This window comes from Hyaena hyaena, unplaced genomic scaffold (assembly GCF_003009895.1).
Source record: "Hyaena hyaena isolate Hyena2069 unplaced genomic scaffold, ASM300989v1 scaffold_83, whole genome shotgun sequence".
NCBI lineage: Eukaryota > Metazoa > Chordata > Mammalia > Carnivora > Hyaenidae > Hyaena > Hyaena hyaena.
In genome coordinates this window covers 3,678,509-3,703,898 of record NW_024080715.1, presented here as the reverse complement: position 1 = coordinate 3,703,898, position 25,390 = coordinate 3,678,509, and the positions used below count along the sequence as shown (strand labels likewise).

Below are 25,390 nucleotides of genomic sequence, written 5' to 3'. Positions count from 1 at the left end.
AGAGACAGAGCACAAGCAGGGGAGAGGCAGGGAGAGGGAGACACAGAATCTGAAGCAGGCTCCAGGCTCTGAGCTGTCAGCCCAGAGCCCGATGTGGGGCTCGAACTCACAAACTGTGAGATCATGACCTGAGCTGAAGTTGGACGCTTAACCGACTGAGCCACCTAGGCACCCCTTGAAGTCTGAGTTTCTAATTAACTGAACCACATCTGCCTTGTGTCTGAAGTCCAAATGATAAAATTTATCTAAAGTAACTAATGATGATATTCCTATACCTGGCTCTGTTAAAATAATTAGGAGAAAGGCAAATTCCATTAGACACAGTAATCTATCAACCCAATGCTTTGAAATCATCCCTAAATTTCTAGACCAAGTTTCAGATTCTTAAGGAAAATGAAAAACCTACAAATAGGAACTTGGGTTTTATTAAATGCTAACAGGTTTTGGTTTCAGGGCCAGTATTGCTAAATCTGTGGTTCTCACTGTGGATGAAAGAATAGAGGGAATGATACAATATTGGTGGGGGAGGAAGGGGGAGGATTTGTTCCGGGCACATAGTTTGAAAAGCAAAATATTGTCAGTCCCATTGCACTCATTTTGTTTGTTTGATGCCCCGGTGTTTATTGACTGATTCTAGCGAATTTTTTAAAGGAGAGGAAGGGGTAGCAGGAGTTTGTTGTTGATGTTGTTTTAACATTGGCCACTAATAATAAGACTATATACCCATACTCTTTGCTATCTTAGCTAAAGAGATCACCTTTTACAAACAAAATGGTAAGGGTCTGACATAGAGCTTTCAGAACTGTAAGTTACACAACACGCTCCTCATTCAACTACATTATTTGACAGAGAATTAGTTAAGCCTTGTGTGCACTTCATTTAGATTTAAACCAGACATTCTTTCTGCTATTCTAAAGGAAGCTACCTTCTCAGGGTTAATTCTAGGTCACTACCCTTCCTGACACTTAAGTCTCTCTGCCACAAGCATGGGCTTCATACACTATACGCGGTCTTAACCTAAATAACAAGGATGTTAACTACAAATACAAGGTAAGTTTAAAATGTATGTATTCTGTTTTGAATTTAGTATAAAATATGAAATGTAATTTCCATACCTCTCCATTTTCCTTCTGTAATTTTGATTTTATGGATAAGCAACAGTTAATGTCATTTGTCTTCCTTAATTCTGAAAGGAAGTTATAAAACATCATTTATAAAACCTCATTTTAGTTTTCAGCAGGTTATTTATCAAATATTTGTAAGTTTCAGTCTGAAAACACACCTCAGGTGATTCTCTCTTTGCTAAAAGCTTAAGGAATATTTAAGAATTATATTATGCTGGGAAGTTACATGATATATAAGCAATTCTGATTTTTTAATTGCCCATAAAAATATAGTCAAACCAAAGTGCCACCACACACACTCCTTTAGCTCTCATTTCTGTATTTCATGGGATCTACATTGCCATAAGCTTTTTAAATATTCAGTTTGTCTACCAGTGTCATTATGTATGGAATATTTTCACAAGAGCAAATACCAACATAATGCATTTAAACAGGGCTTTTTTATAGTGTAAATTTATGCATTTAAAAAACTGTTGAAAAACTAATGCAAGTTAGATAGAAAATTTGTATGGGAAACCAGATTTATAGATGCTAAAGATAAATATGTGTTACATGGGCTAAAAGAAATAAAAAAAAATAAAGCTACCTACTGCTGAGAAAATATTAACCTAGAGTTTAAAAAAAATAGTAGACTCCATTACCTGTTGCTATTCTATGGAAAATTATTGGAATTGGCTCTGTAGTAACTAATACATCTTCATCATTTTCTGAACTTGACACATACGTATTATCTGCAAAGAAATATGGACAATTAAAGGCATGGTAACAAACAAAATACACCCTTTATTAAAAAAAGGTAAGTTATATCCACATCACTTTCATCACCCATGAAGCACATACTACTGCTCTGATTAATCTCAGAAAAAATTAAGTATATTTCAGATTTATGTGTGATTTAATTTTCAGTGGCCTCTTCAAAGACACTTGCATCTCCTAGAAAATACAGGCTGTGGTTAGAGACTATTACCCAAACAGGATGCAGATATTGGGAGAAAGCTAAAACAACATTCAGTGCAAAAAAAAAATTCAATATTAAATCATGAGAAAAGCTGAACTAAAGCTTTGGTTGAAAATCATACTCTAATATACATTTACTTTCTCTATATATATTACTCTAATATAGATGTATATATTTTATTTTTTTGTTCGTTTTTTATTGAATTTTGAGACAGAGAGAGACAGAGCATGAGTGGGGGAGGGGCAGAGAGAGAGAGGGAGACACAGAATCCGAAACAGGCTCTAGGCTCTGAGCTGTCAGCACAGAACCTGACACGGGGCTCAAACCCACGAACTGTGAGATCATGACCTGAGCTGAAGCTGGACGCTTAATCGACTGAGCCACCCAGGCGCCCCTACCCTAATATATATTTTTAAATTGATGTGAAGTCTCACAATTCTTCTTCTTCCATAAACTAATATCACTAAATAGTACAAGTTGAATGAATAGAAAACATTAAATTATTCCAAGTTATTTGTTTTCTCCAGAAAAAAATACTCTTTTAAGTTTAGGATTTTTCCCTAAAAATACAGATCTTTGTGTATACGACAATATAACACACAGCCATTTATTCTACTTTGACAATTACTGGGGATCTGTGAGACAGTTGTTTACCAAACTTGTATAAACTATAAAAATAAAAAGTGTAAAATATTCCCAACAAATGATAGAAACCTGTATCAATTTCTGCAAAAGGAAATGAGTATTCTGACAACTGACTGAACACACGATAAAAGATATTGAGCCAAGTTTTCATAATATTGTGTCAGTACAGTGAGAACTTGATCTTTAATTGATAGATATCAGAGTCACTACTTTATTTCTAAAGAAACATCTGTTTTTAGACCTTGAGTGCAGTGAGTCAATGAGTTTGAGATGTGTTCACAGCACAGGCACAAAAGACTCTCAACAGACCTAAGGCTTTACCAGTTATTCTGGAAGGTAAGAGGAGGTAAGTGTGGATTGGATTTGAAACAAAACAGGTTTGTCTCATTCCTTTGTTTTAATTACAAACTCCAAATTTGTAATTTGAGGAGGGTGTGCGATTTTGTGTTTGTCAAGTGGGACCACAGATTATGAAGCAGATTTAATAGAAATTTGTTTTAATTACTGTTTTATCACATTGGTTGAGACTCTGACCCTTTATTTATAGTCTCTTCTGTCAAAAACCTCAAATTCTGAGGTAAGGAGCAAAACTCCTCTATTAAAGCCAGTATTTCAATTTCTTAAACCCTCATCCAGAGTCTTCCTGATTCAAGGTTATTTGCTACTGAATCAACTCAATTAGTTTTTCCCTGTAGATAATGGATTCCTTGAAGCAAACTTACGAAGAAAAAGAGTACAGAAAATAAAAATGAGCATTAAAGGAGAAAAGTAATAGCTAACCACCAACTAGAAGGGGAGATCCAGAAAAATCCACAAAGTGGACACAGTATCTCAGTGTCATAGAACCAGGAGCATTTTACTAAAGCTTCAAGAGGCAAGTAGGTTAAGGCCTTCTGTTTATGAAAACAGGGAAGTGGATAACTCAATCTAATGGATCAAATGGCTTGGGCAGTGTTGGCACTAGAAGGCAATCAGCTTTGATTCAAGAGAATATAATCTGGTGAACACACGTTGTATAATGCTTTAAGACACGATTATGCAGTCAAACACATCATTTTCTAAGAGACTGTTTTACCAGTTCATCTTGATTAGTGTTTAGGCATTTGAACACTTTCAATTGCTGTTTCTGGCTTAATTTATCCAAGCTAAAATATTTTCAGGTTTCATGACAGTATCTACTAAATCATCAGTACAACATCATAGGCCTGATCAAAGAGGCAGAGCCAAGTGAAAAACAAATGGAGATAAGTAGACAAAGCACATAAAATGTAGACCCAACTACCAACTAGCTATAGATCCATTTTAATTAAGCCTTCGCTCCAAAGTGAAGGTTTCCTGATGCTCTTTGAGGACAGTCTCAGCTGTATGAATGAATTCTGTGTTTTCGCTTTCTGTTGTTCTTTAAATAATCATCTCTAAACCTTCCTCAAAGTATTCTGACATCTGTAATAATAAAATCATCTTTGTTTAGACATGAGAAAGTAGGATGTAAAAAGGACAAGGAATGCATTTAAGGTAAGAGAATGAGTCAGTGACTAAATAGAATGTTTCCAAACTCAAATTCCTTCTCTGGAATTCTCCTGTTTGACTCCAGAGGTGCCAATTTTTTTCCCCCCTGAAACTTCTGAGGACAGCTAGGTTCCTTAACGTGTAAGTTTTGCAGAGGGCCTACAGATCATTATTAAGGGCTGTTAACAATGTGGCCACTTTCTCTTCCCTGCTGTACCAGACTATGCAAGCATTACCGCAATTTCCATGGACAACTGGGGAGACAAGGGTAGAGGGCTATGAGAAAGCATCTGTTAAACTGCCGTTTCCATTCTATTTCAAATGCAACATAATTTAAGCCAAGTCATTCCATTATTCATTACTATGTAACTTAAGAAAAATAATACAATTATAATAATAATTATATTGGTTTTGTAATATAAGCTGGCTATCTCCCCTGAATGTTATGTTACATAATATTTATGTACTTCATATGACCATCAAGCCAATCGACTATTATCCCTATTTTAAAGATAGGGAAGCCAAAGCTCAGAGAAATCAAACAATTTGCACAAATTATTTAAGTAATGAAGGGGCACCTGGGTGGCTCAGTCAGTTAAGTGTCCAACTTGGGCTCAGGTCATGATCTTGTGGTTAGTGAATTTGAGCTCCACATCGGGCTCTCTGCTGTCATGCAGAGACCCTGCTTCATATCTTCTGTCTCCCCCTCTCCCTCTCTGTCCCTCCCCTGCTTGCTCATTCTCCCTCTCTCTCTCTCTCTCTCTCTAAAATAAATAACAATAAAAAATTTACACATGGCTAGTAAGTGGTAAAACTGTCTGAATTCAAACATCAGTTCTTTGCTATGTTTTTTTAATATTAAAAAAGTGTCACTCAGCAATTGCAATATCTTGTAAAACATAAAAAAGGGATGAGAAAATTCACACCTACCAGTAGTTGAGCCTCCTAATTAAAGGTGGGAACTGATGAGGAAAAATTCTGCTGTTCTGTTACAGCAGAGCCAATTATCTGTGACTTGTAATATATTTGCCTTCAAAAAGTAAAAATCTGTCTACAGTATAAATTCCATAAGGAAGTACAAGTAAACCAGAAGGCTGCTCTATTTCTTCACTTCATTTTAAAAAGCCCACATATCATTTAGCATTGCATTTATGAACATGTTATTTAAGGTATACTTAATACTCAATAAAGACCTTCTTGGTTCACAGAAAACAAAACTATGACATGAATTTCAATAGGTGGGCCAGGTTACTTAATAGATTAAAATTATAAAATGATAATTTTGTTCCTAAGGAAATAAACAAAGTGGCAGAATTCTGAATCTGGAGGATTATGCTCATATATTTCCACAGGGCAAAGTAAGTTCCAAATTTTCAAAGTTAGATGATGAGCTAATCATTCAACCATATAATCCAGAAAAAAAAGGAGGGGAAATAGACTGGGGAACATTAGCAGAAGGAATTAACGAAAGTACTATCAAGATGACTCATAGTAATTACTATCAAGATTTAGAAAATTTCAAAAACAACATAAAAAGCTATCTGAGTTGATTTTTACGTAAGTAAACTTTGGGGAAGAAAAATCAAAAGGAGAAAAAGACAAGAACAAATGTAAAACAACAGATATGAGAAAGGAGAAATAATCACAAAGATGCCAACTGTCAGATGTACAGGCTAAAAACGATAAAAAACTTTTTGCTATAAAAGTTGGGACATTTCACCAACACAGTGAGCTTTCATGTTTAGAAATGACTAAGAAACAGAAAAACAGAACATATGATAATCATGGCAGAAAAATAACAACTGCCCCAGAACCATTCTTAAAGAGATACCAGGCTCTGAGAGATTTGCTAGCATGTTCTATCAAATGCCAAAGAATAGCTGCATTCCTTCAGTAATGCCAACTCTTTAACCATGAAATATATGACCAAATGCACATACTTCCTACAGATCAACATTAAGATATCTGCTGATAATATAACTTGTGATCTTGTTGTTCAAAGGAGAAAGCATCTGTGATACTTCAATAGATAGTAAACAAGAATTTGATAAAAATTTAAAACTCATTCTATTAAAAAAATTTTTTTTTACATTTATTTATTTTTGAGAGACAGAGTGAGACAGAATGTGAGCTGGGAAGGGACAGAGAGAGAAGGAGACACAGAATCTGAAGTAGGCTCTAGGCTCTGAGCAAGAGTTCAGCACAGAGCCCAACGCAGGGCTTGAATCCACGAACCATGAGATCATGACCAGAGCCGAAGTCAGACACTTAACCAACTGAGCCACCCAAGTGCCCCAAAACTTATTCTGAAAAAAAAAAAAAAAAAAAAAAAAAAAAACTTGGTAAAATGAGAAAAATAGTTCTCTGAAAGCGGATGGAAACATGCTCGCTAATTTTGGAAAAAAAGGACAAAGCTGCCAACTTTCACATTAATTATTAAAAATCATTCTGGAACCTCTAGCAGTGTGATGGGAGAAAAAAACACAAGGAGATTATTGGAAAGGAAGAGCAAACATAATTTGTATACAATATTATCTGCCTGAGAAATCAAGTGTATTAACTGAACTGTTAATGGAAATAAATATAGATTAAAATTTAATAACAGGGAAAATATTGTCATAGTAATACTTTGAATTTCTTTAATGTAGTAACACTCACTTTGATGAAAGCTCCATAAAAACAACTACCACTACTTCTTTCATAGAAGTGGCAGGAATCAGAACTAAATTACATACTTGGTTTTACCATCAAACTGCATGTCCTTGGAAAATACTATTTAACCTCTCTTGGCACACTTCTTCAATTATAAAGTGTCATGACAGCCTCTGTTCTGCTTATACACAGACTGGCATTTACCATCTATTCTATTATGTGTATGAAAATACTTGGTATACAGTGTACTAGTTATATCAGCCAATTCAAAGTTCTACCCCAAAATGCATTACTCTCTCTTACACCAAAACTTGTGTTTTATTTACACTCCTTTTATTTTTAGAAATGAAATTATAGTGGAAATTCGCTACAGACTTTCTCCAAGAATGGAATTTATTTTTAAAAAGCATAAATGATAACCAGTGTTTAAGTTTCAATTTTTGTATATTGCATTTCCAAGAGGGGCTCCCTCCTGCAGAGTGAGAAAAAGTCAGTGATACCTCTTGGCCACAAGAGGGAGCTAAACATTCGGCTCCCTAGGCTTACTAATGGCCTCTTCTGCCCTATTTCCTGTGCTACAGAGTAATTCACTTACTGTCTTCAAGGTGGGCTTTGATTTGTGGCATTATTTCTATCACTCTGACTTCAAGTCCTCTCATGGTTGATATCTCTAGGAGCTGCCTCAGATGAGAAGCACAATAATTATAATATTTACAACACTGGGGCTTTTATTTTCCTAACATACTTATTAGCAAACATTCAGCATCAAAAACATCTTATATCCTAAAGGAGACAGCTGATCGCAAAATCATCTACAAAATTTTCTTTATAAATACTTCTTGTCTTACTTCTTCCAATCAAATCTGCTTAGAACACTTTTTATGCTATTAAAAAAGTAAGCATCTCTTTAATAATGAAAAACTTCCATTGTAAACCTGTACAAAAGTTTTAAAGAATACTATGCTTAACATATATGGAGATCATAGCAAAATAACTGAAAGGAAGTTTATGACTTACAAAATTATTTTTAAATGTAACATTTGATTTTTTTAAAAGATTAAATGCATGATGCAAACTGCCACAAAAAAATACTAGCGTGAATGCTAAAGAAATAAGTTTTATATCTTCATACTATTTTATGAACTAATTATTTTTATTTATTTAAAACATTTTTTTGTTTATTTTTTGAGAGAGAGAAAGAGAGAGACAGACAGAGCATGAGTGGGGGAGGAGCAGAGAGGAAGATACACAATCTGAAGCAGGCTCCAGGCTCTGAGCTGTCAGCACGGAGCCCGACACGGGGCTCAAACCCACGAACCGTGAGATCATGACCTGAGCCGAAGTCGGATGCTTAACTGACTGAGCTCCCCAGGCTCCCCAGGAACTAATTAGTTTTAAAAGTACTCAAAGTATATATAAAAATACTCAAAGTATATATAATCAAAGTTGCTTATAGCAATTTAGTCATTTTACATAGAAAAATATGATTCAAATTGTGCAGATAATGTGAATAAAATGGCTAGATTTGAATAAGAACTGGAATTATGCGTCTAATTGATGACACTGACAGATCACAACAGTTAGTCTGGTGACCACCAGATTTTATTAAGTCAGAATGCTGGAGTAAAATACATATATATACATATGAAATATGGCAGTTAAAATTTGCTGTTTTTTGCCACAAAATATGATAAACAATAGATGCTTGCATTATATTCTTTTCTCTGAGATAAACCAAGTTATTTTTTCTGCATTAAGTCTACAATACTTATGCTTTTATTCAAGATAAAATAGGTATCACTTGTGAGGAAAATACTAAAGAGAGATATCCAGGGCACCTGGGTGGCTCAGTCAGTTAGGCGTCCGACTTCGGCTCAGGTCATGATCTCACGGTTCGTGGGTTTGAGCCCCATGTTGGGCTCTGTGCTGATGGCTAGCTCAGAGCCTGGAGCCTGCTTCGGATTCTGTGTCTCCTTCTCTCTCTGGCCCTCCCCTTCTCACACTGCCTCTCTCTCTCTCTCAGAAATAATTAAAACATTAAAAAAATAAAATAAATAAAATAGAGACATCTTGTTTATATAGCTTCACACTATCATGACTAAATGTTGGCACAGGCAGCTTGGGCTCTGATGAGACTACATGTGTCTAGAAGACAGGACTGACCATGGCCTAGAAGAAAAAACCCTTGTTTGACTGACAGAAAAATGGATCTGCATTCTGTTTTCTAGGGAGAAGTGTCTGTGGGCCTAGTAATATATTGCAGGTAACAGACACTGAGAGAGACTAGCTGTGCATGAGCAAGATACCTAGTCTAGTCCAGTGGTTCAGTCCACAGACTCTGGACTCCTGGGTTCAAACCCCAGCTCTTCCTCTTCCTAGCTGTGTCATCATCCGTGAAGAAAATGGTGATGTTATGGTAACAATCTCATAGGATCATGAGAACTGTTTAATGAGACATAAACTTAGAGAAATGAAGCAGAGAAATAGCTAATATTTTTAGCTATTACTATTATTTTTACCTATTATTTTAGCTGCTATTCTTACCTACTATTTTTACATTATGAACATTCAAATGATGTTCCAAAGCCAACTGAACTAGTTCAGAGAATCTGTTTGTTTGTTTTTTTTTGTAAGAAAAATATATATAGGCTGAAGCCACACATGGCCTCAAGTAAACTACTTTTCATCAGGAAACTACTTTGATTCTGGACTCATCTCAGGGTAAGACATATATCTCACAGGTAACCAACCCCTGCCAACGCTCCACTCCCATGCATATTTGTATATATTTTCCATCCCCCGAAAGAAAAAAATTATTCAAAGAAACCATGACACAGTATTTGTAATAAAAAACAGAAAGAAAAAAGCATACCTGGGTAATCTTCAGATACATGTACTGAATAGGATACACTGTTAAAACAGGAAAAAAGAGAAAGGCTCAAGTTACTGCTACGGAATATATGTTTTTACAAAATAAAAAACCAATGTCATATTACTGATTCATTTTTATAGATATAAGTATAAACAACTAACATCCAAAACGGATTAGAAAAAAATCTTTTGATTCTTGACATCGGAAACTTATAGATTTTGAAGACATATTTTCCATGATACTGTAAATGAGTTTTGAAATATCTTTCTCCCAACACTGGTACTTTTAGTATAGACAGGTTTTCTTAATCTCAGCAATATCTAATATTCCCTAATCTATGATTGTTTGTGTCATCTGCTCAGATTTTATCAAATCATCTTTTTTTAACCAAAAATATAGTATTCCTCCTATTTAGTACAGTAGTCCAGAATTTAAACATTTATTTTTAATACTGCGTCTCCACAATCTGCTGTGCTTTTGAAACATGTCCTTTTCTTCAAAGATTTAACCAAAGGATGACAGTGTAACTCATTGTTCATCAGCCAATCTCTCTTCATCACTATACAGATTAAATAAACTATCCCTTATTCTCAGAAGGATTGGGTTGCATTAAAAACAATTGTTACTATATGACACACAGCACATATCCAATATTAGCCTTCTGAATGGATTGGCCTAACTGCCACCTGCCAGAGAAAAGTCAAAATTTAGTTTTTGTTCAGCCAAATTAACTGCCTGTAAGACATTCAATTCTCTTTGAAGGAACAAAGAGAACAGAATCTCTGCAAAGTATCATTCACAAAGTGAACCCAAAAAAGCTCAAATTACCTGACACATGAACAAACAGGAAAATCTAACCTATATTCAATGGAAAGTCTGAACAAAGTGCTGGAATCAGCCCACAATGATGTTAAAACGGTTATTATAAGTATATTTGAGGAAATAAAAAGAAAAATCCAATCCAAAGAAGAAAAAACAGATCATCAGGGTCATGTGGGATGCTAGTAAAAGGGTAAACATTTTGTATAATTAAAGTTTCAGGAGGTAGAGAGAAAATGCTGCAGGAAAAAAAAGAGCTGGCAATCTTCCACTTTGAGTGGAAGACTGATGTACAGACTGAAGAATCCCAGAAAACTCCTAACAAGTTAAACGCAAAGAAAGCTACATCCAGGTACACATAGACAAACTGCTGAAAACCAAATATAAGGAAACAGTTTTAGAAGAGAAAAAACTGACACATTACACACAGGAAAATATTAAGAGTCAATGTTTTCATAAGAAACTATAGAGGACAGAGGACAGACAGAAGAATGATAAAGAGTTGAGGCAAGGGAAGGTGGTGGGGCTGAGAACTATGAACCCAGAATTCTATATCCAGGCCACAGATCTTTAAAAATGAAGATAAATTTAAAAACTTACATATGAAAGAAAATTGTGGACATCTGTCCCAGCAAACCTAAGGCAGAAGAAATCCTAAACAAAGTTCTCCAGGTGAATGATATGAGAAAATCAAATATCCAGATAGAATGAAGAGTACCAGAAATTGTAAATATAAAAGACTATTTTCTCTTACAGTTTTAAAAATACATGACTTGTTTAAAGTAAAAATTCTAACACTTCACTGTGGGGATTTATGACATATGTAAATGTAACACACCTGACAACTATAACATAATGTCAGGGAGGGTTTAAATGCTCATATATAGTTTCAGGGTTCTTATATCTTATACAAAATGGGATAATACTAACCCTAAACAATCACTTCTAAGAAACATTAAGGATATACATTGTAATCCTTAGAACAACCACGAACATTTTTTACAAAGCCTCAAAAAACAGTAAATGATAGAAGTGGAATTCTAAAATCACTTAATCCAAAAAAACAAGTAAGAAAAGAAGAATAAAACACAGAAAGAACAAATAAAAAAGCAAACTTTAAATGGTGCCTGAATCTAATCATAGCAAGGATTGCATTAAATGTTAATGGACTAAAAGGCAAAGCCAGCCAGAATGGATTTAAAAAAGCAAGATCCAATTCTATGCTGTCTTTAAGAGTTCCACATTAAATATAAAGGCATAGATTCAAAGAAGGGAAGTTATACCAGTGCAAATGGTAAGCATAAGAGTCAAATGTTTAAATTAATAACGAAGACTTCAAGACAAAGATACAAAGAGATCATCATAATGATAAAAGGGTCAATTCATCAGGATGAAGGCACAGCAATCATAAATGTGTATGCACCTAATAAGAGAGCTTCAAAATACATGAGGCAAAATCTGACAGAATTAAAAGGAGAAAAGCACAACTTCACAATCAAAGTTTGAGTAACTAATAAAACTAGACACCCCCTACCCAAACTGCTGAAGACACAGAAGATTTGAAATAGATTTTCATAAAAAACAATTACTGTAGAATATCCTTGTCTTTTCAGGTACACATGGATGGGAAATTCACCAAGAAAGATCATATACTGCAATATAAAACTAGTCTCAGTAAATGTGAATGAATGGATGGTCGTGGTTCACATGTCTTGAATTTCCTGCCTCATCTAGCCCTTATGACACTACATCTTAAGTCCTCAAAGAGCCACTGCCTTTTAGAATTTGTGACTGGACTTTGGGCAATGTGACTGTGGCCAGAGGCAATGCAATCCCTCCGGGCAAGCCCCAAGTCTCCTGGACTCCACCAATCAAATCCCTGGCCTGCTGCTTAGCCCCTGTAAAGTGATTAGGCAGAAACAAGAATGAATAAGGGAGTTGGAAAACAGATGGCTAGTAATGAGACCAAACACTGATATACTGTTCTTTCATAAAGCATTTTAATTGTTCAATGAATTCAAAAAGCATTTCTTGGTAACCTGATAAGAGACAAATACTACGTTAATGTCAACTAAGATTTAAGTAGGAAAAAAAAACCAGGAGATAATTTTGAATGATTAATTCAGGAGGAAACAAAGAATATTAAATAGGGAATATGACAGGGCAACTTAAACATTTTAAAGCACAATAGTAGTTTTTCCTTGTTTTTATATAATTATAGGCATGAATAATTACATGTGCATGAAGTTGCACAGATAGTACAGAGGTCTCATGTAGCCTTCATCCTGGTTACCGCATCAATTACATGTTATATACTGATAGTACAATATCAAAAGCAGGATATCAACATTAGGTAAAGGGAGTATAGCTCTATCTTATTTTATCACATTTGTATCATGTACCACCATATATCAAGCTATGGAACTATTTGATCATTCAAGGGTTTATGTCATGCTACCCTCATTAGAGTCAAACTCATCTCCCTTCACCTCAACATCCTTAACCCCAGGCAACCACTAATCGATTCTCCGTCTCTTTAATTTTGTCATTTCAAGAACAGTATATAAATGGAATCACAGAGTATGCCATTAAGCACAATACTATTTTGAGGCCAAATTAGTATTGTGAAAAAAACTGCTATGATTGGCAAATATGTAGGATCGACTGAAGAAGAGGGAGACTGGATTCAGAAGCTACTGTAGTAGCAAAATATGAGCAACTATCAGCGGGGAGGTATGTAACGAGGAGGAGAAGGCAGGAACAAATGGCAGATGTTGGAGACCAGCCAAGAGGCCAGCTTTGGAAATCATGGCCCTCAATCAAATGCCAAGAATTAAAAGATAAAATAACCAAGCCAGTGATGTCTCAAACAAGCTGGAAGAAATATACACTATGACCTCAATGAATTTATTTGCCCACAATTCATCTCCTTGGATAATGAAAACTATCCTATGTAGAAATGAAATTACTGACAATCAAGGTAACCCTTCATCTGGCAGTACTATGTGACAGAAGACTGGGATCTTGCCAGAGATTATACTCAATGCTAAACTGAATTAATTCCCAACAGGCTACCATCTCAACCAACAGCAGTTGGTTTCATTTCTCATCCAAATGAATGTATGAATCCAAAACGAAACCTTAATACATTCCCGTGTCTATCTCCAATTAGGGAGCTTGTTGTAGTCATAGCTTCCACAGAGATCAAATTCCAGCCTTACTAGCTGAGTGGCATAAGAAAAGTTATTTCAACATGCTCAGCTTCGATCTCTTTTCAGTAAACTGGAAGAATCCAGACCTACCATATAAACCTGCTGTGATGATTTAATGGCTTAACAGGTGTGAGGCCTCCAGGACAACGCCAGACACATAGCAGCAGGTGCCGAGTAATTCTAGTCAGCTTCCAGTACAAACAATGAAAATTTACAAAAATGAAATTTTACATGAATGAATGTTTTCTGGGGGAATTCAATTTACTTGAAATCACAATGTTTTGCATTGATCGGAGAACAAAACTAACACCATTGATTTTATTTTATGGTAGTGTTATTATTCTCATGATATCAGGCGATATTTCCATGTTCATGATCATACCTAATTTTTCAAATACAAAATAGAAAGCAAAAGCCCAACAAAATGACTCATCAGCTCCTGTGCTATAGCATTTTTTTGGTAGTATACCAGAAGGAAAATCACCAGGGCTGTAAAATCCAAATCAGTTTCACTCTGTGGCTTACAGAGTTCTTAGGGAAACAATCTAGTACAAGCAGACACGGATGATTAAGCTAAAGGACCTAATAGCCAGGGCCAGAAAAAAAAAGAAAAAGGGCAAAGAACCAAGCTTAAATAGATATAGGAGTAAGGGTAGCACGTGCTGTACATACTAAATACTAAGGCAGGTGAAATTATCATGAGGAAGTGAAAGGGAAAGAAGGTGAACACGAGAAGGAAGAAAACCCTGGAGCAAGTTCTGAATTCTGATTCAGGAAAAAAGGGCTTCAAAATTTTAGAATATGTTAAATTACAATTACACCAAGGTGCTTTTGCCAGAGGAATTTAAGGTGGGCATTATGTGGTCAACACTACATGCACTGCACAATACTATGTTCTTAATATCACACATTTAGGACTAGAATCTATAAATTATTTCTAAAACCTCAGTAACTTCCTAAATAAAGTGGCTGCTTCCACCCCTCATTCCTCTGAAAGAAACTCTCCCAACTAAAGATCCCTCCCTACTACCAATAGCCTCTTAAGGAGTTGCTGGGGGAGCCCTCAGATGTTTGTTCACTATCTACCTACTGCTGTATTTTGTTTCTATATTTGTTTACTCCTGTAATTAAAAGCATTCATAAGGTCATTCTTATTTCTAAACTCACCACTCACTCCATTACCATCCTATTTCTCCTGAAATGCCTGCAAAGAACTATGAATAGAAGGAGTTCATATCTGTTCCCAAGTTCACAGATAAAAGAAAATTCTTGAAGAATAGTAAGGAGCTGATGAAAAGGGCAGTTTTAACATAACAGGGAAGGGAACTCAGATGTGAAGACAGAATTACTTTAGATTTAGAAGACCTCTCAGAGGTACTGGATTCAGTAGCTGTTTTTTTAATTGTGGGCCCCATAACGTTTCTGCTACTCAAACTCTAGAATCTTGGATCTTGAGTTCATACTTTTTCAACTACACCCAGGGGGTTTAGACAGAGCAAGTAAAACCCAGTATTTCACAGGTCTTTTACATTCTCTAATACAATTTCTCTGGTAAGCCAATCCTTACAGACTCTTTTCCTCCCAGTTAGATCACTTAAAATTTACATGGAAAAAAAAAGCAGAATCAGAAACTAACAAAGAATGGCAGCTAGTGGCAAGCTGCCCTCCATCCTAGTGACAGTGCTTCTGCGTACAGTCCTCAACTCTGTGTGTTCACTTGCAAGAGAACAGCTTAGACCTGAGGATGTGTGTTCCCTACTCCACTCCCAGACCCACTGTGAGCTTACCAGAAGAAAATTCACTTCAGCATCTGTCTTCCCCAATGTCCAGTGTTACAGGGTGAAAAAGACACTGTCTGGCTATCCATCTCCTCAACCAACTCTTGCATCTCAAGTTAGAAGGTGACTTTAGGCATGCTAGCAGCTCACATTTGCTCTTTTGTTCCCATTTACTTCCCAAAATAGTCATTATCACATTCATTATTAGTTTTATCTTCCATAAACATTTTCTACATATCCAGGCCAACCAGGTATAGCACCTTCATTATTTACCATTATTAGCTACCAATTGTTTCACCATTTATCCAGGATTAGGAATTTCTAGGGCATTCTCTTCCTCTCTACTTAAAAATCCTCACATCACCCACATCCATATGTACAATGTTACGCTGCATATGGTTCCATGACCTCATCTTCCCTTAATTTTAGCTCACCAAATCCATGGCTACCCCTTGGACTTTGACTTGGAGCATAACTGCTCTCCTTCTAAAATCTCAACTCAGTGTCCCACTTTTTGGCCACAATTTTATAGCTTTTCAGCCTTCACTCCTTTATTCCTGCTCACTGGCACCAGCCAATCCCCACATTTTCTTTCAATCTTTGTGCTCTTTATAGTCCCTTCAGGCTTCATTTCCTTCTTCATGTGACTGCAGACACCTAACTGTTGTCTCCACGCCATCAACTCCTTCATGGTATACTCCTATTTTGCCCATGCAGACTACCTACCAGACTTCTAACCACCAAACCATACATAGGTCATGTCTGGCGTTCTCAACTCCCTAAACCTGGGCTCTAAACGCCGCTGGACAGGACACTGGAACCTAGATATCTGGAACCACTGGAAACACGTAGTGCTCAAGACCAGTCTGCACACCTTTGCTCAGTAACCCTTCATACACTCCTCTGCTTTTTCCTTTTGGTAGTTTTTTTCAAACCTTCACAACTTTCCAACATCCTATAACAACCTGAAGATAAACTAGAGCATCATATGACTTTCACCTGAAGATAAACTAGAGCATCATATGACTACTCCCTCAAGGCATTCTTTCATTCTTTCTCCCACCAGCCAACTATAAGCTAATACTTTTCTCCTCCTACCCAGGAAGATGGAAATGTCTGTCCTTTTATCTAAGATTGGTCCATCGACTTGATTTATAGATCCCATAAATGAAGACTCCATCTGGACCTTGTTCCACAACTTGAAATTAATAAAAAATCTGTAATTATGAAAGTGTGAAAAGATTTACCCACAAGTGTATTAATGGTAGCACTGTTAAAATGAAGAAGTACCCAGAGATGCAAAAATGCCAAAAATTGGATTATATAAACTATTATATACATATAGTATAACACCAAGTAACTGTGAAAAGGTAATGGTGTAAAACAATATGTAACGAAAGAGATATGTTTCCAATACATTAAGGTACACACAAAAATTTAGACACTTACAATCTTATTTTCATTAAAAATACATAGATACATATTTACTACAAATACATATTGATATAAGCATGGCTTGAAAAATAATGACAAATTTCAACATTTCTTAGCTCTTGGTTTTTGGATGAAAGGAAACTTTAATTTTTGTATCTGTATTGTTTCAATCTTTATAATAAGTATTAAATAAAAAGGGGGGGAAAGCTAGTGTCGCCTAGGTTGCTCAGTAGGTTAGGCGTCTGACTTTGGCTCAGGTCATGACCTCATGGTTGATGAATTCATGCTCTGTATCGGGCTCTGTGCTGACAGCTCAGAGCCTGGAGCCTGCTTCAGATTCTGTGTCTCCCTCTCTCTCTGCTCCTCGCCCCACTTGCGCTCTGTTTCTCTCTCCCAAACATAAACAAACATTAAACATTTAAAAAGGGGGGAGGGTGAAGCTAGTAATTTTTACCTTGTGCCCTTTTCTAATTATCACTACATTTTCCTTCTTAAAATCAATTTTTTGCAAAGAGTCATCTAAGCCCTTTTTACTACCGACCTACTGGCAAGTGTACATTCCAATCTGTCTTCCACCCCGCTGAAATTCTGCTTCTTCACAACATCACTGGTCTTTTTTTTTCCTAGTCTTTTTCTTACACAAATTCTCTGATGCATTTAATAAAAATAAGACATCATGAAACCCTCCTTCCTTAGGTCCCAAACTCAATCTCTCCCTGGGTCCCCTCTTGTATTTGAAGATGCTCTTTTTAATCTCTTTACTTACAGCATTTCAAATTTCATGCTGTTGTCATATTTCAATGCTTTCTATCCATGCTGACTGCTCTATTTTCTCACATGAGTTATCTCATCTCCTACCAACCACAAGACTAAAACATTCCCTATCTCCAAATCAAGCAGGCAGCTTTTTACTTTTCACATTTTTAATAAGATAGTCTGCAAGCAAATTAAACCCATGTCATACAAAATATAAGTTATTGCCTACTTTACATGAATTTTCAACTCAACAAACTAAATACAAGGAAATCTGGGGCAAATAATAGTTGCACCTGCTGTTAGAAACTATAGATCTATTAGGCTATATCAGGGCGCAAAACCCTTGGACACTTTCTGGAGCAGAGAAATTCTGATTCAGTAGATTTGAAGTAGGACCTGGTGTGTGCATTTCTAATTTTAACTTCTAAATTTTAATTCTTTAGCATGTCCTCCAAGGTTCTTAACGATATGACCCATAACAATATGATCAGCCAAAAACCTGTCAAATACTCAGAGACCTTAACTTCTAAACATTTCAAGTTCTACCATTACCAAAGCAGGTCATTTTATTCACACAAAGCAAAGTTGCCCTAGACTGTGGATGTGAAATCTGGCTCCGCCATTATTAACTGTGTGACTGCATGCTAAATTGAGCTACAGAACTACTTTTTGACTCAGTTTCCTATCTGTAGTCTACAATCTCTTAGGGTTGCTATAAAGAGTAAACAAGTTAATACATGTAAAACACTTGTTTTTTACAAGGGAAGGGAAGGGAAGGGCAGGGCAGGGCAGGGAAGGGCAGGGAAGGGAAGGGAAGGAAAAAGGAGAGAAAAGGGAAACTGAAAGGAAATGAAAGGAAATTTCCTATGAAATTTCTCCAACAATCCAGGCTGGCTTGGGTGTTTCTTCCCCTAGGTCCCACTTCCTCTTGGCATTAACTATCCTCTAGACTTAAGTACAGACCAAGCATGTTCATCCTCAGTTTCCTAGAGCTTTGACACAGTCTTACCACTCAATAAATAATTTCTGAATAAACAAATCATATATTTTTCCAAAAGTACTGGAGGATATTCCATGACAGAATACACACTGCTTCAGCAAGTGGTAAAATATTTGATGAAAATCAACAAATTCTGGTACCCAACAGTTCACCCTGTGGATCCACCCTGTGGGTCACATTTGCTTCACAGGCTTTTGGTGATGCACAGAATAGAGTGGGTTCTGAATGTCCAGATCATATGTGTTCTCCGTATTTGCCATTTTCAAATCTACACGCTGAAGGTGATACTTGCATTATTACCAGTCCTGATAGCATGAGTGGAAATTCAGTGACCCAGTGTAAGGGAAGATCTCTCAGATGCCCCCTCCCCCCCCAAATGGAAGCACCAGTTACTTTCGATACAAACAAGTAGAAATGTTAGCATTTCAAACTGATCAGTAATACAGTCTACGTGCAGGAAAGCACTACACGTGAAAGTACTTATTTAACCTACTCCTATCTTGAAAGTATAGAAGGGATGTCAGTTCTAGACAGAAGAGGAAAGTGGAACAGAACATATGTGAGCAGGAATATGTTGCAACATCATATATTCCATGCCAGGAGTAAGCATGATTCCATCAAGGCCTTTGATAACAACCACGCTCATATATCTGCCCTGTCCTTCTTATGGGGCACTCAACGTGAAGACAAGAGAACAAAGCTCACATTCCAGAAGAGAAGACATATCTTTCCCACCAATGAAATAAACTGCTGATATAGGACAATTTATATTATCCTTTACAAAGGTAAAAGGATGATGGTGCTTGCCCAATAAACAGTTTCTCAATAATACATATGTTCCTACTTTCAAAGCTTAGTGTGATACTTTTTAAAACTCTACTTTCAGCAAATGATGTAACAAGATTAAAGTAATGGAGTTCATTACACACACATTCATACACATTTGTGTGCCAGTTAGGGAATTGGCTGAGTCAGTAACTTCAGGCTTAGACATTTTACTATAGGTCAAATGCTCAGACTTCTAAGTAAACCATCTTCTCAACAGACATGAACTTGAAAGACCTAAGTCTAACTTTGATTATAACCCAGATGCATGCTTTATTTATGATATTAATATACCATATGGTATGAGCAAAATTTTTCTTTTATACTGCCTTAGTCAAATGAAAAGAGCCAACTACATATTTAAATAAAGTCCTGTTTCTCTCTTATTCTTTAGTATAACCAAAAATAAAAGGGAGGTCACAATTGCAATTCCAACAAGACCTTAACAGTGAACAGAGCATGCCAAGCCACCAACGTTAAATTAATTAAATATAAATATTATTTCCATATTTCCTCCCCAGAGTTTAATGTCTAGACTCTTCTTCTCTGAGCAATTTGCAACTAATTCAATACTATTTGATAAATATTCATTAAAATGTAGATACCTTTACCTTCACTGGTTTTGTTTTTTTAAGCAGGCTTCACACCCAGCATGGAGGCTTAACCCACTGAGCCACCCAGGCACCCCCCCCTTCACGGTTTTCTATCTAGGTTCAAGTTACAAATGGTTATAAAAAGTTTAAAGTGGTTACAAATGATTTATACAACATGCCAGGACTGGAAAGCTGAATACGATAGAAGAATTCTAAATATGAAGTCAGGCTTTGTTGAGGCAAGAAAACATGTTTTAAGAAAACACTATAAATATTCAGAAAGATAATGAGAATAGTTTAGAATAGAATAGAATAGAATAGAATAGAATAGAATAGAATAGAATACTAAAATACTACCATGGCAACTTTCTCAAATACTTAAGATCTCTAAGATCGGTTCTTTCCAGGATACTTTCTTGTGGGATATCTAGCACAATTCTTAATACCACACGAAGACCCTGCAGATCTGGTCTATGCACTTTTCTCTTCCCAGTCTTCTCCTGTGTTCTCTTGGTGCCAACACAAAGGACTCCCTTTACTTCCTAAGCATGCCAGGTTCCCTCTCCCTGGAATCCTTTCCCTTCCTCCTGATGAGGGAGAGGCAGACACAAACATCTCCCTTCCAGGTGGGATGTGCCTGACATTCCTCGGGCACTCCTGGCTGCCAGGAACAAAGGAAAGGACAGAGAGCAAATCTTCAAACCGATAGAGTCTCCATCAGTTTACAAATATCTTAGCAATATTACAAGAAAAAGGCAATCTTATCAATAGCCTAATCTCCAGGAACTCCCTACTATCTTAATGATAATGCTTTGCTAAAGGGAAAAACCACCTTAGCTTGACAATAAGCTAGGACTCCAGTAATCTGTAAATCCTCTTTAGCATATGGAAATCGCTTTCAGAAACTTCCTCTTGACTTTACCTCCCCGCAACTCCACAGTATTTAAGCAGTCACTCTGCACAGCCCTAGTGCAGCTCTTCCTGCCCAGGTGTCCTGTCTCCGTGCTTTAATAAAATCACCTCTTTGCACCAAAGACATGTTCAAGAATTTTTTCTTAGCTGTCGGCTCTGAGCCCCACCATCACTCCAAAACCCCATCACTTCCACTCCTTTTGGGCTTGTTAACTCATTCTCATCCTTCAGACCTCAACTGAAATGTCACTTCCTAGGAAGAAACTTTGTGATCACCTCTCCCAGACTTAGATCTTACTACAGAACAGTCACAGAGTTTTAATTATATACTCATTTGCATGACATTACCATCTTTTTCCCCAACCAAATCTATAAGGTTAGAATAGGCACTTCTGTTATCTTCACCATAATACCCCAGCAACTACCATATACCTAAGGACATAGGAGGAGCACTGTAATTGTGGAATGAATGGATATTAATAAATGTACAAATCCTTTGGGATCTCCCAACTTAGAATAACATTCCTCACAAAATTACTTAGCAAATCTGATTTAGTGTACAACCTGAAGAGCACAGAAGAGCATGGACTTTAGAATATGCCTTCATAAGCCATGTGAGCCTGAGAAAAAGAATTGGCTAACCTTCTGCTCATTTGTGAAGTCAGATAACATCTACTTCCTAGTATTGTCAAGAGGATTACATGAAAGATAAGTGTAAGAAAGCAGCTTGTGTAATAAGAGGAGACAATCAATGAAAATATTTCACAACTTCCTCTCCTTCCCCAACACTCAAGCATGAGAAGATTCAAAATAACTCTGTAGTGGACCTCGTCACTATCCATTCTACCCCTTCCTCTCTGGGCTGGATATAGAAGCCCTTGGGTTTGCAAGAGGAGAATCCCTTCACTCAGGGTAGGAGAGAGCTGAGCAAATGGATAAGCCAATCAGATAAGCATGGTTTCCCTGGTAGCCTAACATCCATGGTAAACAAAGGCAGAGGTTAGATAATTTCAGTGATGGAAGCAGAGCCCTGATCAAACTAAACCTAAATTCCTTATCAATGAACTTTTCAATGAACGAATAACTTTCCTTTTGCTCTTTTATATCAGGATAAAATATTTTTTGTTTCTTATAATCAAAATCATCTTAACTTGGACACAGACCTATTAAGCTTTTTGAGACGTTTTAATGTGAACATGTACAAGGTATTTAAATTCAAAAACAATAGACATATAGGCTTAATTTTGTGATTTTTGCCAAATCATTACAAAGTATATACTTTAGTGATTTATTTAGGATTTTAAGCAATATTCATACATTTTATAGAACTTATGACTTAAAAACAATTGTAATAAATTAGATACTATACAACAAAAGTTGCAAATTCAAAGGTCTTACTATTTTATATTCATTTTCTTTAAGGTACAGTATTTTGCCCCTGTGGATAAATGATTTTTTTACTCCTTCATATGCATTTGGTTTGTTGTTTTGTTTCAATATGTATATATTATATAAAGTGGGATTTGAAAAGCTACAGTCCTAACCACTGCTTTTCTTGTTTGTTCTTGGACTACAGCCTTTTGCGAAGTCAGCAACTCAACAGGAGAGTGGGAATACTTGTAGGCTATAGAACAGTACTTCTAAGTGCTTGCTACAATCAATTAGCCTTTCACTCTTCATTAAGCTTTTGAAAAATGATTTGTTCTTGCAAGATTAATGTGGAAAGTATAATTATTTGAAAACAAGGGTACTGTATTTAAATCTGACATATTTTGACCACAAAGTTAATTGATTACTAGATATTCAATTAACAAATGCAATTCATTCTTAAGCCAGTGAATATACAACTAACAGCCAGCCTCAAAGTAACAAATACATAACAACAAAAATAGCCATGCAAATGGTTTTACCAAAGGAAATCCACAGTTTAACAAAGTAGTTACAATAATACCAGTTCTTGAATATATGTCTAAATTAAACACTAAATTAGTCTGTGGATTTTTCCTCTGGGAGAAGACTTCATCAAGACAGACTCCACTGACCCTAGATCCAAGGAAACAAGAATTACATAAGATTGAATTAATGGATCAGTATCATTTAATTGCAGGTACTTTTTCAGATACTGTTGTTGCTATCTTAATATTCTATCTTCTAATGATATATGAGTAAGACTTTCAACTTTTTTTTTCCTTTTAAGCTATACCTTTCAGTTTGGTAGACACTGCTGTTTCAAACTGAAACAAAACACTTTAAATTATTTTTGAGAGAGGCAGGGTGGGGGAGAGAGAGAGAGAACAAGTCGGGGAGGAGCAGAGAGAGAAAGAGAGAGAGAATGGATCTCATGAACCACGAGATCATGACCTGAGCTGAGATCCAGAGTAGGACACTTAACCAACTGAGCCACCCAGGCGCCCCAGAAACAAAACATTTTAAAAGAGCATCTAGTTCTCACTGATCTCTCCAGATTTCAGAAACGAATAATAAGTATCCTTATTTTCCATGGTGATATAGTTATTTCCATAGGTTCAATAAGAATTTGCCCTCTCTTTTTACGGAATATTTTGGACAAATCAATTGTGTAACCAAAGCTCCCCCTAGAATATCATGTTTGAAAATGATTATCATATAATCAGGAGTGACAACTACTGAGAGAGAGACAAGGATTCAATTTTTGACAAGAGTTAAGTTTTAAGATTTACTTACAAATCTCCCCCAAGAAAACTGGCCTAACCCACCTGGCTGATAGGTTCCCAAAGTTACAAGACGGTAAGAAAGGTCACTTTCAGTCAGGACAGGAACCTTATCAAATGTTGAGAGCCTCAAACAGACAGAAATTCACCCAATTACACAGGTACTAAATATGAAATCTCTTGGAGAGAGTTTCTGAGTTTTGTTTTCCTAGCCTCAGAGAAGCAAATAGTAGAGGCTTTTAAAAGTGCAATCCAAGGTTTATAATAAAAATTTCTGTTGAGAAATTAATTCTATCACCTAAACAACTCATGATTCTACATTTGCAAATCGAGAGGAGGCCTCTCTGGCCCACTACTGCTCTTGCTACAGCTGTTTTGGATGAAGAATTACCTTTGTAAATTACTTATGATCTCATGAGGAAGACTATAAAGAAAACTGTCAAAAACTTGAAAATGGGCAAAAGAGATCCTGAATGCTTTCCACTGGAACACTGGGCATTCTACAGTGGACCCTGCAGATTCTGATTCTAAAGGGGTTTCTGATTAACTCAGCAATTTTCATACCCTGCAGGGATAAAAGCTAAGTTGTAAAAAACTGATCATAATGCAAATTACTCTCACTTATGGCATTACAAATGAGGGTTTTTTTCAGTAAAGTATATCTCAATAATTTAAATGTGTGTATGTCCAATTATCATCTGAGACATCTTTAGTATGCAAACAAACAAAAAAGCTCTGGAATTGACAAATGAATACCTCTTCATTTCATATCAATATAGGTGCTAACCTGACTAAATCAAGTTTATAAATAGAGTAGACTTTGCTTAAAATATTTTTGGGTTGTGAGAAAGCTCAAGGTAACTAAAAGGTTCACAAGTAGGGATTGATTACATAAATAACAGTATGTCTATTACAGAGGTGCTGTAGCCACTAAAAGGGATGTAAAACTGTAATCTAATAATACTGTGGCCAAATTTTTGATTAAAAATTTGGATTTAAATACCTTTTTTAAAATACCTATTTATAGTTGTATAGGACTTTTGGGCAGGGGCAAAGGGTAAAAAGGTATGCTTTCTGGGGAGAAGGTTTCTGGGATCACTGATGATTGTTATTGCTGATGATATCTGCTTTCTTTTTTTCCCAAATTTTTCTAGAATAAACTTTGCTAGTACTAATCAAATATAATAATAGAGGAAAACTACCACAATTTATAAATTTTACTTCACAATGCAAGTAAAAGTACATTCATGAATAAAATGGGAGCAATACCTCTATATCTGTTGGCTAGATCTTACACATTTTTCAGGAATTAATTCACATTTTTACCTTCAAGAGCCCTTCCTCTCAGCTTCACCCCAATCTGATGCAGACAAGGTTAAGACTCCTTACTAGACACTCTCATAGGGCCCGAGATGAACCCCTCTTAAAACTTTTCATAGCCATACCTGGATGAATATAAAATCACTGCTTCTTTCCCCTACTAGATCTAACTTCTCTTTCTCATCCAGTGTTGTGAACCTGACACTGAATATATATGCATATTGCATCCTAAGACATACTCAAAATATATATACAGCTCCCTTGCCATGTACATTGAATGACTCTTAAAAT

General features: G+C 36.1%; 1 protein-coding gene across 1 annotated transcript in view; it reads right to left on the bottom strand.

Annotated features, from left to right (window-relative positions):
* PARP8 (poly(ADP-ribose) polymerase family member 8) overlaps positions 1–25,390 on the bottom strand; it is a 170,213-nt gene that overhangs the window by 66,810 nt on the left and 78,013 nt on the right. The window contains exons 4-6 of the mRNA XM_039234169.1: positions 9,761–9,798; positions 1,766–1,855; positions 1,116–1,186 (exon numbers count right to left, since the gene is read on the bottom strand). Of these exons, the coding sequence (XP_039090100.1) occupies positions 1,116–1,186; positions 1,766–1,855; positions 9,761–9,798 (199 nt within the window). The remainder of the gene's footprint in view (positions 1–1,115; positions 1,187–1,765; positions 1,856–9,760; positions 9,799–25,390) is intronic.